General features: G+C 39.4%; 1 protein-coding gene across 2 annotated transcripts; it reads left to right on the top strand.

The window, feature by feature from the left end:
* The first annotated feature begins 1101 nt into the window (after positions 1 to 1101).
* rhbg (Rh family B glycoprotein) lies at positions 1102 to 14755 on the top strand. Of its 2 annotated transcripts, XM_071469892.1 has the most exons (11): positions 1102 to 1501; positions 7098 to 7284; positions 8171 to 8321; positions 8500 to 8647; positions 8905 to 9071; positions 10607 to 10744; positions 11172 to 11305; positions 11829 to 11950; positions 12322 to 12395; positions 13849 to 13890; positions 14166 to 14755. In XM_071469892.1, exons 1-11 carry the CDS (start codon positions 1324 to 1326, stop codon positions 14169 to 14171), a joined length of 1347 nt encoding a protein of 448 aa, XP_071325993.1. In that variant the 5' UTR covers positions 1102 to 1323; the 3' UTR covers positions 14172 to 14755. The 2 variants fall into 2 exon arrangements, with proteins under 2 accessions (XP_071325993.1, XP_071325992.1); XM_071469891.1 differs by having other exon boundaries at positions 13849 to 14755.
* Positions 14756 to 17433: the final 2678 nt, after the last annotated feature.

Genomic DNA, 17433 nt, shown 5'->3' with positions numbered 1-17433 from the left:
AAAAGAAGAAGAAGAAGAAAAAAGTTTCATACTTCAAGTAATGAGCAGGGCGGAACAGAAAAGCCTGGGACTCCAGCTGCTGCCAAGTCGTGAATAATGGAGCAACCGCACACAGGAGTTCATGCTGCTAGCTAAAATCATTTTACACAACACTAGCCATGTGGCGAAGAAGTTGTCTAGTTTAGCCTCTCAGCTGCTAATGTCATTCATTGAAAATGCTGTTGCAAGTGATGAACATGAACGTGACCGATGCTCACGCACCAGAAGGCGGCGGTACTGAACCAAAAAAGCTGTTTGCTAATCACCAAAAAAAAATCACTAAAATGTGAAAATCACTAAAAAGAACTATTTTGGTTTTACGGCAGCACACAAAGGTTTACAGCACCCGGCATGTGTCCAGTGTGGTGTCTAATGTTGGCAATACAAACAGCACGGTTACTGGTGCGGAGGAAGTCTGTTGAACATTTGAAAGACTTTTATGAACTAATCAATTCATATTCCAACGGAAAAAATCTCATCGTCGTCTGAATGAACAACCACATCAGTGAGGAATATGAAACGACACATGGAGTTGACGCATCGGACCAGTGCTTAGAAATATCTGATGTGATGATCTGATCTGATGAGTGAATGATGATCACAATAAATCATTAAGAAAGGTTCAGACCATGAACCCACAGCTGCAAAACATTGGTTTTTCTTATCTTTTAAAAGTTACCTCTGTCTGTGACTGTGTAGTAGTAAACAGTAATTCATGTTGGACGAGGTTCTACTGAAAAAGAACTTTTAAAAACTGAAGAAATTAATGTGAATTAGTTCATTTTAATCTGTGTGAGCTGAACTTTGAGCTCTTGTAAAGTGTGAACTTGCACAGGACTAGAATTGTTAAAACCACAAAAAGAAATTACTAAAAGACACAACTGTTCCTGCCAAAGAGTCACGGATCATTACTTATTCCTGACTCTTAAGGTGAGCTCCAGCACTCCTGACCACCTTAAAAAGCACAGTCGCAGGGGGGCGGAGCTAAAATGGACCCTGCCTTGTTTGTGGAGGAGGCAGGTCTGGTAGGTGTGACGCTGCAGAACAAAAACACACATGTAAGACAGCTCCTGTGTCTCTGTGAGCTTCTTCTTCTACCTCCACACACATACACACACACACACACATACACACACACTGACACACACCAGCCTCTGCACTGAGGACTCCCCCGGGTGTGTGTGACAGAGACAGAGTGTGTCTAACTTTCTGTGCTGGATTTTTAATTCCTTTCATGCCCCAACTCTAACGACGAGCCTCGTGAAACCTCACTGGGAAGAAAACATGACAGACGTGGCGACCAACATGCGGCTGAAGCTGCCGATCACTTGCTTCATCCTGGAGATCATCCTCATCATCCTCTTTGGTGCGCTGGTGCAGTACGACCATGAGACGGATGCAAGGGAGTGGCATAACTCCAGTCATTCTGAGTATGACAATGACTTCTACTACCGCTACCCAAGTGAGTGTCCTGTGGTTGTCTGGAGTGTCAGGGTCAGAGGTCAGAGGTTACAGTGAGGGCTTTAACTCCCAGTCTGTAATCTGTGCCTGAATCTGAGTAACAGCCTTTAGATTAAGCAAGATTTCTCAGTGGTAGCAGCTTGTACATTAGTCATACATTGCCAACCTGATGGGAATGGGTTCTTTAATGTAGTGAAAATTTAGCAAACTTTGTATTTGTTTGTGTCAAGGAAGGATTTTAATTAATCACAACAGAACTAAACCATCAATTTGACCTTTATTTTACAAAATAATTGTACTACAATCCCCATGATGTCATTCTAAGACTTGATTGACTTGATTTAAAACATATTATTCAAAATTTCTTAATCCAAAAATCATGTATGAGCGATTTACAATGAGTAAATCAGGGAATGGTAATTTTTTCACACCTGAAGATTGAATCCTGGTCTATCCTGTTTGTTATTTTGGCCTTTTGGTTTTTGGGTGTGGACTCACTCATGTATATCCTTTGCAGCCTTGAAGAGTAATCTCATTTTACTGCAACTTTCCAAACAGTTTTCGATGCTGAACATAACTCACTAACACCAAAATCTCACCCTCTGTTACACGCTCCCTCAGTGATTTTTACAGATCTGTAAGTATTCCCTGTTTGCATGTTGCCCCCAAATCATTTTCATATTAAAAACATCTGGGTTTTTGTGTGTGTTAGCGTCATTAGCTCAACTGGGAAATGTCGTACTCTGTGTAAAAGGATGACAAACTGCTGAGCTGCAGTGTTTTCCCTAATTGGATGGGTCCCATTCTTTGTGAGTGAACATTACATAAAGATGTCTTCCAGTCTGCTGCTGTTCCATAGAGGCCGAGCCGCTGATCATTAATTTCCTGATTTATATGGATTGATGGTGTAGAAAAAAAAGCCTTTTTCCCATCAGAGGCTGGAGGATAAATGCGGGCCACTGATTACACTCTGTAAACCACTCATTACTGCTTCCATAAAACTAATTTTCTATGCACTGACACTTACTGCACACAAAACCTAAAGCTGTTTTTTAGTGTCAACTAATTTAACAACCAACAGTTAATTTATAGCATGAAAATTTAGCTTTTTCTTAACGCATCTTTGAATTTCAAATGGTATAAAAACATTTTTTGGGTATGACATTTTGAATACCATATGTTTTCAACAGTTATATTTACTGCACTACTATTTTACAACAGCAAATTTCCTAAAAAAAAAAAAAAAAAGGTTGACCGCTGATCCCTGCGCTGGCAGACCAATCCCAGCCTCCCTGAACTGTCCTGACCCTGACCAAAGTGGTTGTGTTGCCTAAAGCTAACTTCATGAGGGATGCAAGATACAAACACCAGTCTGCTGGTTTGAAAGTCCTGTGTGTAGTACAACCTTGAGGAATTTGTGGACTGGAAAAAAGCATCGCAGATAATCCATATGGATTTCTTTTTTTCAAGAAAATATTCAGCAAAACCATTTACAAGTATATAAATTACAGAGCTGTATATTTGCTGTTAAATACAGTTAAAAAGTCACATTTCTTTTTCTGTCTCTTCTATTTCAATTTGCAGTTAAAACAGATTAAATGACATGATTTTGCTTAAATTAATTTCTACAATTCACTCATCTCCTCACTGTTCCACCTTAACAAACCAACCTTATCCAACATGAATGAGGGCTGGTGGGCGTGTCTTAACAAGTTAGTCTCTGTCATAAATTTGCTCTTAGTGCTGAGATGTTTTTTTTCCCTCAGTGTGCTGGATGTGGATCTGGTACTGTCTCGAGAATTTTGAGTGTTTGGTATTTCATTTCATGCCACAAGAGTGCATGTGTACACATGACCATGAGCCGGTAATGAGTAGTAAATTGGAAGAAAACAATAAGCTTCATTATCCTCCCAAAAAATTAAGCTGCAGTTTACATGAAGCTGAGGAATTTTTTTACTTATAATACTGCGATAATTGTGCTGATGCTGTGTGTATTTTTGCACCATAAAAACAAGCTCACATAGGTTGTATTATGACAGTTGTGGTAGATGAAGTATTTAAATCAAAATGCAGAACAATTATCAACACTAACAACCAGTAAAAGATGTGTAACATAACCGCACAGGACCAATGAGTTGCTCCAAAGTCCACTGGCAGCAGGAATCAGGAGTAGTATCCACAGGCCACCCAGCACTCTGGCTACTGTCTGACTGCAATTAACTGTAATGTTGTCCCCACACTCCTCATGTCAGTCGCTGAACTCCTCACCTTGAAGTGGCATCTAATCTGAGGCTGAACTAACCTGCCGGGTTTTGAGGACTGTTACACTGAAGCTGCTTCTGCCTTCTTTCATTATGTTTGAATATGACCATTTCAGTATCCGCTGTTTCACCTAAATGCTGTCTCATGTTGAAAATGCCTTCACTGAAACTCAGACTGTCTATTTTATTTCAGTGAATGGGAGATGCAGGATGTAACTAGAAACTAGAAAGATAAATGAAACTTTGGAAAAACATGGGTCACTATTTCACCACGTTCAAATCCAATTAAATCAATCAGGCTTTATATTCAGCATGGGGGGGTAACAGTGTTGGCAGAAGAAGTCATCTGAAGCTTCTTTTGACCTCTGGAATAGCTGCATAGGAAAGCATGTTACACAGGAATTTTAGAGACTGTTCTTGTAAAAATAACAAAAGAAAGAGAAAAATAATCATTCAGTTCAATCACCCTAAAACATACAGGAAGTAGTGTGGCTTTGTTAAACTGCTGCTGCAAAAAAATCTGGCTTGCAATCTGAATAACTGGAGATCATGTGGCTGATCAGAAAACACTCATTTTGAAGTTTTATTTTCAGTCACACCAGTCGTGGCTCTGGGATGTCAGTCAGTCCACACTTTGGGCCAGGCTTAAATATCTACCACTGGATGTATTGCCATAAAATTTTGATCCCCACCTCCAACAGGTTTACATTTGTGGATGTGAGTTGATGGATGGATTACTGTAGAATTTAGTTCAGACATTCATGTTTTTCACAGAATGACCAGTAATAACTTTTCATCTAGAGCCACCATCAGGTCATAGTTTTGATTTTCTCTGTGCAGGTTTAAGACTAAATACCTGCAAAACTAATTACATCCCCATCAGCACTTTGTGATTAATGGCAAATATTAGCATGCTAACACATAAAACTATTGACACAAAGCTGGCTAGACATCAATATGTTAGCATAGCAACTGCATGTCAGCATGCTAACATTAGCATTTAACGCTAACTGGTTTGGCTGTAGACACATAGTCTTGGTTTAATATTTTGTTGTTATAGCACTTGTCCTTTAACCTAAATGGCATAATGGGTTGTTTTCATTTAGATAATGTCAGACTACTTTCACCTTTATTTCTGACACACCTGATTCATCTCGGAGGGTAACAGACTGTCTGAGGTTAGAAAAATAAGAGCTGAGTGCAGAGGTCCATTAGGTTTAATGGTTTCAGATAATCTTTAACCTGACACCTTCATTGTCATGGGAATTGAAACAAAAGATCACCTTCATGTGTCAGTGCTGTGTGCACACAACCGAAACTCTCCACGCTTAATGCACGCCTGGAAGAGACAATAAACTGACAGGCTCACACTTTGCAGGGCATCTATAGGGCAGGGTGGAGTGAGGATCATGTGCATGTTGTAAATCCACTGTTTGTTGGTGGCCATAAAGTCAATGTAATGTGTGTTCTATATGTGCGTGTGAGATAAGCATGGTAATGCAGGTGAAAATATGCGTCCTTCTTACACAACAGATCACCTGAAGGTGATGGAAGAGGCTGTCCTGTGGCTGAGAGCTCACAGTTTAGATCCTTAGAGTAGAAAAAAACTTTCATTTTCAAGTATGTGTAATTAAAAATCTGATTAGTGGACATGCTCTTATTCATTTCACATTTTAGTGTTGTTTCAGAAGTTTCAAGATGGCTTCACAGAAGAAGATACAACTATTTCTGATTTTGCATCATAGCAGACACAGCAATTGTTTCCATAACAGAAAATAACTATGTGGTCAAAATGTAAATATGTAACTATAAGACCTTCACAACTGTTTTTTGTTTTGTTTTTTTTTTTATTTAGGTGTAACCGTCCTCTTTTGAGACCCAACTAATAAATCAATTTGTTCAGATTTCAGTAGAGAGTTTTACTGTCCCATGATGGTTGAAATAAACTTTAAACATAAGCATAAAATACGATTAGAGCTCTAACAAACACCCAATGACTGTGAGACACTTGCTTTGATTGTACAGTGTCCTCCTGGATGTCGCTGAGCAGTATCTGGGCCAAAATGCCAACGGGGACACTGGCAACACCTCCAGCCCGGGCCATGCCAATTAACGGTCACCATGGTGATGGCAGCCACGGCACAGTGCAATATTGTGTGTGGTAGTTCGGGACAAATAACAAGAGTTAGAAAGCAGTGCTCACAAACTGTGTGAAACAAAGAAATGAGGGTGGAAGGAGACACCAGGGTACAAGATGAGAAAGTTCAGATCCATGTAGCTGCGGGTCTTTCACACGGTGGACCAGCTTCGTTTTGAAAAGAGAATTATTGTATAGGTTAATTTTGAAGTAATGAGTTTCTAAAAATGAATACCACTCTTTAATTCCTTAAAGTCAGAGCTGAACCTGAAGTCCCTGTTACTCAAAGCTTATGTAACTGTGCTCATTTACAGGGAAGAGGCTGTTTTCAATGACAAAGCCCTGGAGTGACTCAGTTGTTGGCACTGATCGGCTGTTTTTGTTGATGGAGGCTTTTGAGGAGAGGATATGAGGTTGATCTAAACGACTTGCATTCTCACTGAAATGCCATTAGCACTCTGCTATTGCTGCTTATTATTTTTTTAACATCTGTGTTTTTTTCATCTTTAAAAGGTCATATTTCAAGTTTTGAGATCTAAGATATATTTGTGGTTTTAAGAACCAAAAACTATCTCAGTGTAGTTTACATCTCCTCTCTCGGGCTTCTCTCAGGAGCTCTAGTAACAACAGCGTCGTCTTCAGAGTGATCAAATAAAAATATTGCAGATATCAGGAAAAAACTGGGCGGGGATTCCGGATAGACCAGGCTTGGGACATGGCTGAGGGTGGTAACTGCTTTGTTGTGACATCACAAAGTTACAGAAGCCCTGATGGCTCGTTTTAAGGCCAAGTTTGTGCATTTCTCTGTGGATTACTACTTTCACAATATTAATATGAAAACTAGACCTGCTTCATTATCAAAAACACGTGGATATTTCATTTTATCCAGTATGGGACCTTTAGTAATTCTTATATATGAGACTCTGAATGTTGCACAAAACGATTTTGAAGACGTCACATGAGGCACAATTTTTATACATTTTATAGTCCAAACAGACTCAATGATTCTTGTCTGAGTTGTAATACACTGATAAAATCTAGAAGATGCAGTTTTCAAGGCAGAAAAGGGAGCTGGGATCATCAGAAGCAACACCTGGGGAGAGCTGATTGTTGTCTGCATAACAATGAGAGTCAATAAAAAAATTAAAAAAAAAAGCTGCAATCTAATCGATAAAACCAAAACCATCTACATTGTGCAGGTTTCCAGGATGTGCACGTAATGATCTTCATCGGTTTCGGCTTCCTCATGACCTTCCTGCAGCGATACGGCTTCAGCAGCGTGGGCTTCAACTTCCTGATTGCAGCCTTCGCCCTACAGTGGGCAACGCTCATGCAGGGCTTCTTCCACGGTATGCATGGAGGCAAGATCCATATCGGAGTGGAGAGGTATGTGTAAACCATACATGTATGAATGCACACACACACACACACACACACACACACACACACACAAACTACTTCTGTTTGTTCTTAGCTCTCATTCATCTTAATGACACCCTGAGGCATAGTGGAAAGTCCACACACAAAGACATAAAAATCACTTTCTCTCATCATCCTCACTTTTAACTTTGACACTTCGAAAATGACAAAATGAAAGAGACAGACTCAAAGCCAGAGCTATGACTGAGGGGGCAGAGCAGCTGTTGATTCAACTCAGCTAACATTGTCTTCAGTGATAGATTTACTTCAACAATGTTTATGGCTCGTCAAGCAGTGATTGTTTGGCCTCTTCAACTCTCTTAGCTTGGATTTAAAGCAGTGGGACAAGCTGCAAACACAAAAATGACATTATTACATGTTAGCAAGCAGTTGTTATAGAACCAAAACAATTTGCTAAAAGGTGCTAAAACAGTTGGTGAAGCTAATGGGGACTATTAATGATACAAGTGATAATTCTCTGTAGATTTGTCACCATGAGAGACTCCTTCCCCATTACACACAAACATTTGATCCATGGGAAATATAAAAATATTTGTGTGTGCAGCTTTAAATTTTTAGATTTTGATAGATTCTCACACACAGATTGTTTCATGAATAAATTATACCATGTTCATTACTTTTGTCAGTGTGATTTACAATATTTTGTACTAAACTGGTCCTGATTAGGTCACAAAAACTTAAAAAAAAACTTACTTGAATTAGCAAAGAAGAAGAGCATCACCAACACGGACTTAGAAATGGTACAACCTCAAAAATAACCATTGAATTAAAGCAACACCTCAGACATTATAAACATTATAATCTGTCTTTTACTGAACTTTGTCTCTTGCAGTATGATCAACGCTGATTTCTGCACTGGCTCTGTGCTCATCTCATTCGGAGCTGTCCTGGGTAAAACCAGCCCAGTCCAGCTGCTGATCATGGCGATGTTCGAGGTCACACTGTTCGCCGTCAATGAGTTCATCGTGCTTTCTGTTGTGGGGGTGAGTAATAGAAAACACAGCTGACGTGACATGTTCTTTGGATGATCTTGTGGATTATTGCTGTTTGTTTCTCACTTCAGACTGAAACCCCTGATGAGTTCTTCCATCTGAATTCATCAACTCTACCCATGCACTTAACACAGTTGTGTTCACAAGTTGTGAACTAACTTTGTTTCAGGCCAAGGATGCTGGAGGCTCCATGACCATCCACACATTTGGAGCCTACTTTGGCCTGATTGTGGCCCGAGTCCTGTACCGGCCCAACCTGGACAAGAGCAAACACAGGAACAGCTCGGTCTATCACTCTGACCTGTTCGCCATGATTGGTAAACATCCTCCAAAGCCGGACCTTTCTTTGTCAATCAAAAATACTTTTATTGTTTCAAAGAGTCAATTTTTTTTTTTACTTAGAAGAGTAACTACAGGCTGAGAATCCTTGCTTGTGCTGCCATCTAGTGGCACAATGCATCTCTGCATGTTCTCTTCCTGGTGTAAAATGTCAAAGACTGGCAATTTACTGGCAATTTCCATCTATCGTGATAAATCATGAATATGTTTTCCTTCTTGTTGTACCTCCACATAGGTACCCTCTACCTGTGGATGTTCTGGCCCAGCTTCAACTCTGCCATCACGGCTCACGGAGACGACCAGCACCGCACGGCCATGAACACCTACTACTCCCTGGCAGCCTGCACCCTGTCCACCTACGCAATGTCTGCCATCACAGCACACGATGGCAAGCTGGACATGGTGAGGACACGGGGTTATCATTTCTGAACTGAACTGTGGTTTCTAAAATCAAATCAAGTTCAAAAGTCAGTTGATGAAAAGGTTCAAATAAAAAGCAGCAGGTGAAATAAAAGCTCTGACACAGAAGTGCTTGAAAAGACAAGAATTAAGATAGCTTTTTGTAACGTCCTGACTTCCTGTCAGCAGGTTGGGTCTGATGATGAGCGAGTTACCTGATGGTACGTTCAAGTTGCGGCTAAGTCACATGAACGCTCATGTGAGTCAAACTTTGTACCAACAGTGTCAAACTCAGCTGTCAACTGTAAATCATCCTGAAATCAAGATGGTACATTCCTGCAGTGATGGTAATCAAAACTGAAAGAATCAGATTCACTGCAGACACTTGACAAAGGGAGTGGTGGCCCTACCTCTAGCCTGTTGATAGTTGAGACAGGCTAATCAGCTGATAGAATCAGCTTGTCTCCAATGCATTCCACCTGTGGTGTGAAAGAGGCTGCAACATGTGATCAAAAGGCTCAGAGTTTAAAAGTTCCTGCTGCTGAGTTCACAACGTCTCATCTAATCCGCTCCTCTACAGCTGATTCCAAGTTTTACAAACCAAAGACAAGAAAATACACATTTGAATGTTTGATTGAGTCTAAGTTTACAGACATGTTTATGTCTCTTTTCTTTGGTTCTCAGTTTCTTTACAAGCTCAGGAATTATATTTTTTAGAGACATCATCATCCAGCAGTTAAACAAGAACAATAAACAAGAATTTAATCTGTTAGCAAGTAAATTGGAGAATAAAGAAATCATCAGACACACACTGATTTTCAGAATGGATGAAACTGTGGCACAGAGGTACAGAGCAGAGAATGAGTGAGGGAGTTGCTATTGTGTGTTATACTTTATAGGGCACAGGCTATTTTTTATTTATTTTTTATTTTTTGGCTCACATTAAATTAGTCTCTGTGTTAATGATTTCTCTACACAATATAATTTCTTGCAAAAAAATAAGTTTTGTGCTCAGAGATCTCCCAATGCACACTTGTGACTTGTTTTATGGTGGAAAATTAGATTTCAGATGTGTGTGGTTTGTTGTAATTGTGAAGTCACTCATCTGGGATTTTGATCAGTTCAGAAGTGCAACATTAAAAACCTCATGTGCAGCATGTGGGAGATCTGAAGTGCTGATTTTTAAGTTCAATACTTAAAATTGGCAAATAACCATTGTTTCTTCACTCTGTCCACCTGTGTGTCTCTAATTGTTGGTGTTTTGTGTTTTCTGAGCTGCTGATTAGCTCATTTAAAGCAGCTGGTCAAGTCAGTCAGTGACAAGGAGCCACTGCCAAGGTCCCGCATTCAAGTCTCGACATTTTTATATTTGTATTTTTTTTTGACACTATTTATTCAGTCAACCATTTGATTATACTTTAAGTACATTTTATTTCTCACCATTAAGGTTTAAATGATGTTTCAAAGCTTCCTCTGCAGAGCCAGTCAATATAATAAAACAAGTAGAATCTCAAATCTCATACTTTTGTCCTCTTTAGGTTCACATCCAAAACGCTGCCCTGGCTGGTGGAGTTGCAGCGGGAACAGCTGGTGAAATGATGCTGACACCTTTTGGCTCCATGATTGTCGGCTTCGTGGCCGGCATTATCTCTGTCCTGGGCTTCAAGTACCTCTCAGTAAGGACGATTCAGCATCAGTCAGAGCTCTCGATAGTTTCTGCTGTGAAATGATCAGTTCTAATACGACTGTAATGGTAATAGGGATAAAAACCTGGAAAGCCTGTCTGCATTAACACCTCTGGGATATTTTAGAGTGCACAGAGTCATACATTTAATCAGATGTAATACCGTCTAATACAGATACCATATTTAAATATCACTAAGAAGACAGTTAAGTGGCTGTAGTGTGGGATTTCATTTCCACTAAAAGCCACTTTTATTAAGATTATTTTGTGTAAAGGTCGGGGGTTATGATTACTGTTGATTGCTGTGGGTGAAATCTTCATTAGTTTGTAGAGAAAAATGTATTTCAGACCATTTGTTTCATCTACAAAACCATCACAGCCACATGATCAGCCTCCTCTCCTCCTCTTCCTCCTCTCAGCCCGTCCTGGAGAGCAAACTCAAGATCCAAGACACCTGCGGGGTTCACAACCTGCACGGCATGCCTGGCGTCCTGGGCGCGATAGTGGGATCCATCGTGGCCGCTTTGGCGACGGTGGACATTTATGGAGACGGGTAAACATTTCATTCACCCCCCCCCCCCCCCCCCAGGCCTTTTCTCCTGTCTCATCTGTAACTGAGAGTTGCCTCAGAGTCGCCTCAGGTCTGATTTATAAACCCCACACAGTGAGAGTGTTTAAATAGAGATTAGAGGTGATATTGGCCTGTGGTGTGTGTGCGGTGAGAAGGTGAAGCAACTTCAACAAGCCTCAACTCAGCTGAGATCAAAAACCACAAGCAGTGGTTTGTCCTGAGTTTCCACATTTCTCTCCTACTGGCTGTTTGAATAAGTTGATCTCTGTAAGTGTTTGACTGCAGGAGTGTATTTAGTCACAGATACCATCACATTAACCACACGGACAGATCTCAGCGTTCCTCAGAGTGCATGCAAGGGCAAATGCAAAATCCAGTGAATCTGTGCTATTGTATCTGCCCCTGTGTGTGTTTTTGTAGCTCACCCAGACTAACCTCTGCCATCTGTCTATAGTTTATAGAGTTGAAGCTCAGCTGACTGTGTGTGTGTGTGTGTGTGTCTTAGTTTGGCAGACGTTTTCCCTGATGTGGCGAATGGATCTATTACTGCATCTTACCAGGGGATTCGTCAGATCATTTCTCTCGCTGTCACCCTGGGCATCGCCCTGCTGGGGGGCCTCATTGTCGGTAAGTCTCATGACACGCTGCTGTTTAAGGGCCTGATTTGGGCTGTGGAACCAGGTGCGTACTGGGCCACAACAAAACAAGCATGTGGCCCAAGTATGGGCTGGATGTACTTTGCTATCTGAGTACATATAATATTTGTATTTAAGTCATGACAACACATTGAGATAAAGTCCCAACTATGTCCCTACATCGAGATCAATGTCGCCATATATGCCGCCTATAAGGACATTATTATTATTATTATTATTATTATTATTATTATTATTATTATTATTATTATCACCACATCCTCAGGATATGTGAAGATATAAATTTATAACATATATGAAATACCATCACTTTAAATGACGACTTCTCTTCTCTTGTGTTAGGTTTCATTTTGAAGCTGCCCATCTTTGGTGCCCCTCCCGACACCATCTGCTTTGAGGACAGCATCTACTGGGAGGTGAGGTGGCACAGACGCTTTATTTTGAAGGCTGTAATTTCTGAATGATTTCCTGCAAATTGTCCCTGAAAAGAAACAACAAAGAAAATAAAGGCAGCTCGGTTTCAGTTCATTAGTTGCAATTAATTGCTAAAATAACCGCGAGAGTCTTCAGTCAGAGCTCAGCAGGTCAGCTGACATTTTTGAACACTGTGAATGAAGTTTCCAATAATAAACTGGAGCTGAATAAAGATGTATTTGTGCTTAGATGGAGCAGTTCTTCAGTTCTTATCCTCCCTGTAATTAGAACCAAATTACAGAGTCCTCTCAGGAAGTTATAATGAAATTAGGGACCCATAAAATAAACCAATTTATCAGCAACACTTTTTCAACTATTTGTAATAGTTTCCAAATAATTTCTTCAGACATTTCCTTTACAGAGGTGTGTAATTTGGCAGCTTATTGGTATGATACTGATGAATAAACCCCAATCAAATTGTTGCGTGAACTCAGAAAGTCTTTGTAGAGCACAACAGGTCAGATCAACAAGTCCTCAGGCAAACATGCAATACAACATATACAGATATAGGACTAAATTACAGAGTTCTATAAGGAAACTTATAGAAAATTATTAGGATTGTTAAATAATGATCTGAGTTTTGACCCTTGCTGAATCTTTCAAACTGAAATAAAGAGGGGAAAAAAGTGAAGTGAAAGCTGAAATATTATCTCTAGACTTCTTCTGCTGGTGTTTCAACTTAAATCCATAAGATGGCGACGTTGCGCCAACAGTCGAGGTGTCAGTGACCGGGGCTTTCCCCAGGCAGTAGCACTGTCTGACCACCAGGTGGAGCAAACTACCACCACTGTCTGATGAACCAGGTGGATTACAAACCCTCCTGGATGATGTCACACCTTTTCACTTTGGCCTGATGTCATTTTTGATTTTCTCCCACAATGCAACGTGCAACATGGATGTGGCTCCTCATGCTTTTGATTTCATGTCTATATGAGCACGATGTAGGCGTTCAAGTGCTATATAAAGTAGCCTATAATGTACATTCAGTAGAACCACATGGGGATTGGTGCCTCTCCAGTGATTTATTACATCATTTTACTTCAAATAGAGCAGAGACTCTTGAACTGGGGATTCATAAATGCACAGAACATGAGCCTCAATTTGAGAGATTAAAGATAAAGGAAGATAAAATGTACATTTTAACATCGGCTAACACTTGGAAAGTATTTCTTACATTTTTAGTATATCCTTTTTTTTATAGTAATATTCCCATGATTCTCTGTCCTCTGCCTGCATAAATGACATCAAATAATAATAATTCACTCCTGGTATTTTCCATTCTTAAAACCAGTTTAATCTTAATCTATTTTATCTTTTTAATAAAATATCTGAAGAGACAACAAAAGGTTAGGAAAGTCTATAAAACTCAGGTATCTCCTTCTGTTTCTGTCCCAGGTTCCTGGAGAGGAGGAAGGTCATGAGGACCAGTTGACCACTGTGAGGACGGAGGAGGCTGAGAAGCTCAACAGCTAGACACACACACACACACACACACACACACACACACACACACACACACACACACACACACACACACACACACACACACACACACACAGAACCACACAAGCACACTCTGAGGTTTTAACATCCTAGCACTTGAGTATTACTGTAAAAAGAAAATTAGAATTCACCCATATTGTGCTCATGTCAACTGCTAAATGTCTGTTTTTATGTAAAGACTCAAATTCACATTTTTATATCCTTGGCAGCTTTGATCACTAGAGGGCGATCCAGAGCTGCCTTACCCCGTGCCACAGGCCTGTGCAGAGGCTGCACTGGGAAATGATGTGTCCATCCCCTGAGAAATGCTGTCTAATTGTCCCCTAAACCAGGCCAACACATGGTTACAGAATTTAGCCAGAACCAAACCAAAGACAGACTCATTCAGAGCCAGAGACCATGTGACAGGAAATTTAAAAAAGAAATGGGTTACATTTTTATAGCAAACCAGTTTAGTTTTACTATTTCCTTTATTTTAGATAAAGGATTTTCATGCAAAACAATGCATGAGCATAATTTTTTTTTTTTTAATGTATGTATTATCTCCTAATAGTTTAGGTTTGGGATTTTCTGTGATTTTATTTTTCATATTAAACTTAGTTAGAATAGAAATATTACTGTTGGTTTCTTGAGACTATTTGTGTTTCGGACATTTGGACAAAATCCAATAGAATTTTAAATTGGCCTAAATTTATTTGTTAATAGCTGCGTTCACTGATTGACACAATCATCTGTGAATTGAAAGTATTTTGAAACACAATATTGGATTACTTCTCACAAAATAAATTGTTCAAACATCTTGTGTCTCATTTAATATTTAATGTTAAACTGTGTGTGTGTGTGTGTGTGTGTGTGTGTGTGTGTGTGTGTGTGTGTGTGTGTGTGTGTGTGTATATGTATATGTATATGTGTGTATATATATATATATATATATATATATATATATATATATATATATATGTACACATACATTATAATGAGGGAGAATGAATATGAAAAGTGGAATAAAAACCAGTGACACGCGGATCGTCATAAATCACAAATAACCATCAAAATACATGGGAAAAAAAACATTTTCAATAAAGAACTGATCAATTCATACATTTTTTTTTTTTTTTTTTTGCTCAGCAGTCTGTTGCTGTTTGAGATTTTATAATGATTTGGTAATTTTATAAAATGTGGGAGAGACGTAAGTGGCTATGCAATCAAGTCTCTGCTTGTTGTGATGAAGACCGGTCTTCATTAGTCCTTATTTTTTCTTGAAGGCTTAATGAGTGTGTAGCAATCATGGAGGAAGGGGTTAATGCCTCAAATCCAGATGGGGTTTGTCTCTACGTAATTAACACACTTTCACTTTCAGGGATCAAACAGCCGAAGAAAGCGGGCGTCCTCGTTAGATATGGTCTCCTCAGGGCTTGAGTATGAGGGGTGATTAATGCCACTGAGGAGAAGGAGGAGGAGGAGGAGGAGGAGGAAGAGTCATCATCAACAAATTACTCTCTTAAATGGATCTACTAGGAAAACATTTCCAGGGCCTGTAATCTTGCTTTGTCTTATGTAGGCAGATGGTAGAACTAAGAAGCTCTGTTACTAAAATAACTCCACTAAATTATTCCCTCACTTTGCAGATTAACCCTTTGTTCCTGACTGATGAATTATGTGTGTGTGGAGTCACTGCAGCTTAGCTCACTGAGGATGACCGAGGACCAACACTGCAGATTTCTCTCTTGAAAATGTTTTATCACAACAGAAAATGTGCAGCATTTAAGCCCAGATTGCATATTATTGGGAAACAGAAATTACAGTTGCAGTGTCTTTGGCTGATTCTAAAGTTTTAATTGATCCCAGCTCTGACTACACTTGTACCTGCTGTGGTCAGATCTGACTGAAGAGTAGATCTTACAACTTGGTTTTTATTTTCATCCCTAATTGTTGTGATGAAACACATTTATTGCTGTTTTACTCTTGTTCTTATTCCTTCCTGCATCTCTCTTTATTTCTTGTTGTTTTAATATTTATTATTTGTGACACATTTGTTCAATAATTAAGGTTGAATGAAAGATGTGCTTATGGTTTGCACACAAATTTGATTAAGGACAATCAACCATAAATTCACTTGACACATATGATATAAAAAACAAAAGTGTGTCATAATCAAAGTCAGACTTTTGCTTCAGTACCAAAAATAACCGTCTGCACATCCTTCTTTACAGAGCAAAGACTGATGATTCATGGTGCAGTTTTTCCCAAAATGACACCATTACATTTCATGTTTTCATCACCCAAAGAGGGAAATATAAAAATAAGACAAAGACAAAATTGAGATGAGAGATTTGCTTTTTTTAAATGTATTTTTTATTGAGAGGCTTGGGATGTCCCACCAACATGTTTCTTTTTTCTCTTGAACACTGATTCTCTCCCCTGTTCATTTGTAGTAGTGGATCTTTGCCATGTGTTGAAACCCTTTGGTCATGCAGAGAAAAGGTGTTCTAATACGTGTCTGGTACCATTTACATGCCAAATGATAGCACTTCTACGTCACCTAACCAACCCTGAAAACTACAGCACAGCACATGACATACCTGTGGCCTGTCTTTGTCATTTACTTATGTCTTAAATCAAGCCAGTAGGAAAACAGAACTCGTGCCCAGCAGCAAAGGGGACTGATGTTTTTGCTGTGCTATATCTTAAAAATCTTAAAATCACTGGCATTCTCTGTCATTATTGTTAAGCCCACAGAGCTGATAATGTTGCCTGTAACTGTCTTTTTTTCCCACATCACTCAGTTTGTTTAAAGAGATAAATCTCCATTATGCATTCTTCTCATCTCATCTCATCTCTTCTTCTTTTATATTAATTTCTCTTTTGACTTTTAAGTTTTGTAAGCAGGCTATTAGCATACCTTAATGATGTCCTTCCGCTCTGCCTGCCTCTCTTTGGCATTAATCGCTCCTCATATAGAGGGCCCCTTTTGCAGGCTGCAGGGGCCTCGTCTGACCCCCCTACCCGATTTCATGATGGTACCTCGGCGTGAACGAGCGCCGCAGCCTTTTCCCAGGAACAAGAAGACAGGTGGACAGCTGTTTACTGAATAGGCGCTCACACTGAAGAGCTTAATTGAGCTTCATAGAGCTAATTAAAATGCAGAGAAAAATAATCATGATTATGGTAATTATTCTATTGTCTAATACGTCTTCTGGAGATGTGCTTGTTTGGCGTCATACCTGCAATATGTTAAAGACTCTGAAAAATAAAAATAGAAATCTTTTTGTGGTCTTCAAGCCTGCACCACAGCTATCATTACACTGGATGAAATCATCATGTTAATTGTTTTAATTTCTATTGCTTAATAATTATTCTGTAGCCGCCTGATATAATAACTGCATAATAACATGTAATTAAATCCTGCAGAACAAAGTGTCTTTGAGTTTGACCTAAATGATCATTTGGGATAGAAGTATTAGAATAAGTTTATGA

The sequence above is a fragment of the Trachinotus anak genome, unplaced genomic scaffold (genome assembly GCF_046630095.1).
Source record: "Trachinotus anak isolate AG129_WGS33_773 ecotype Australia unplaced genomic scaffold, CSIRO_AGI_Tana_v1 ptg000032l, whole genome shotgun sequence".
Taxonomy (NCBI): domain Eukaryota; kingdom Metazoa; phylum Chordata; class Actinopteri; order Carangiformes; family Carangidae; genus Trachinotus; species Trachinotus anak.
Note: the sequence above shows the minus strand (reverse complement) of the source record. Positions and strands in the feature narration are given on the sequence as shown.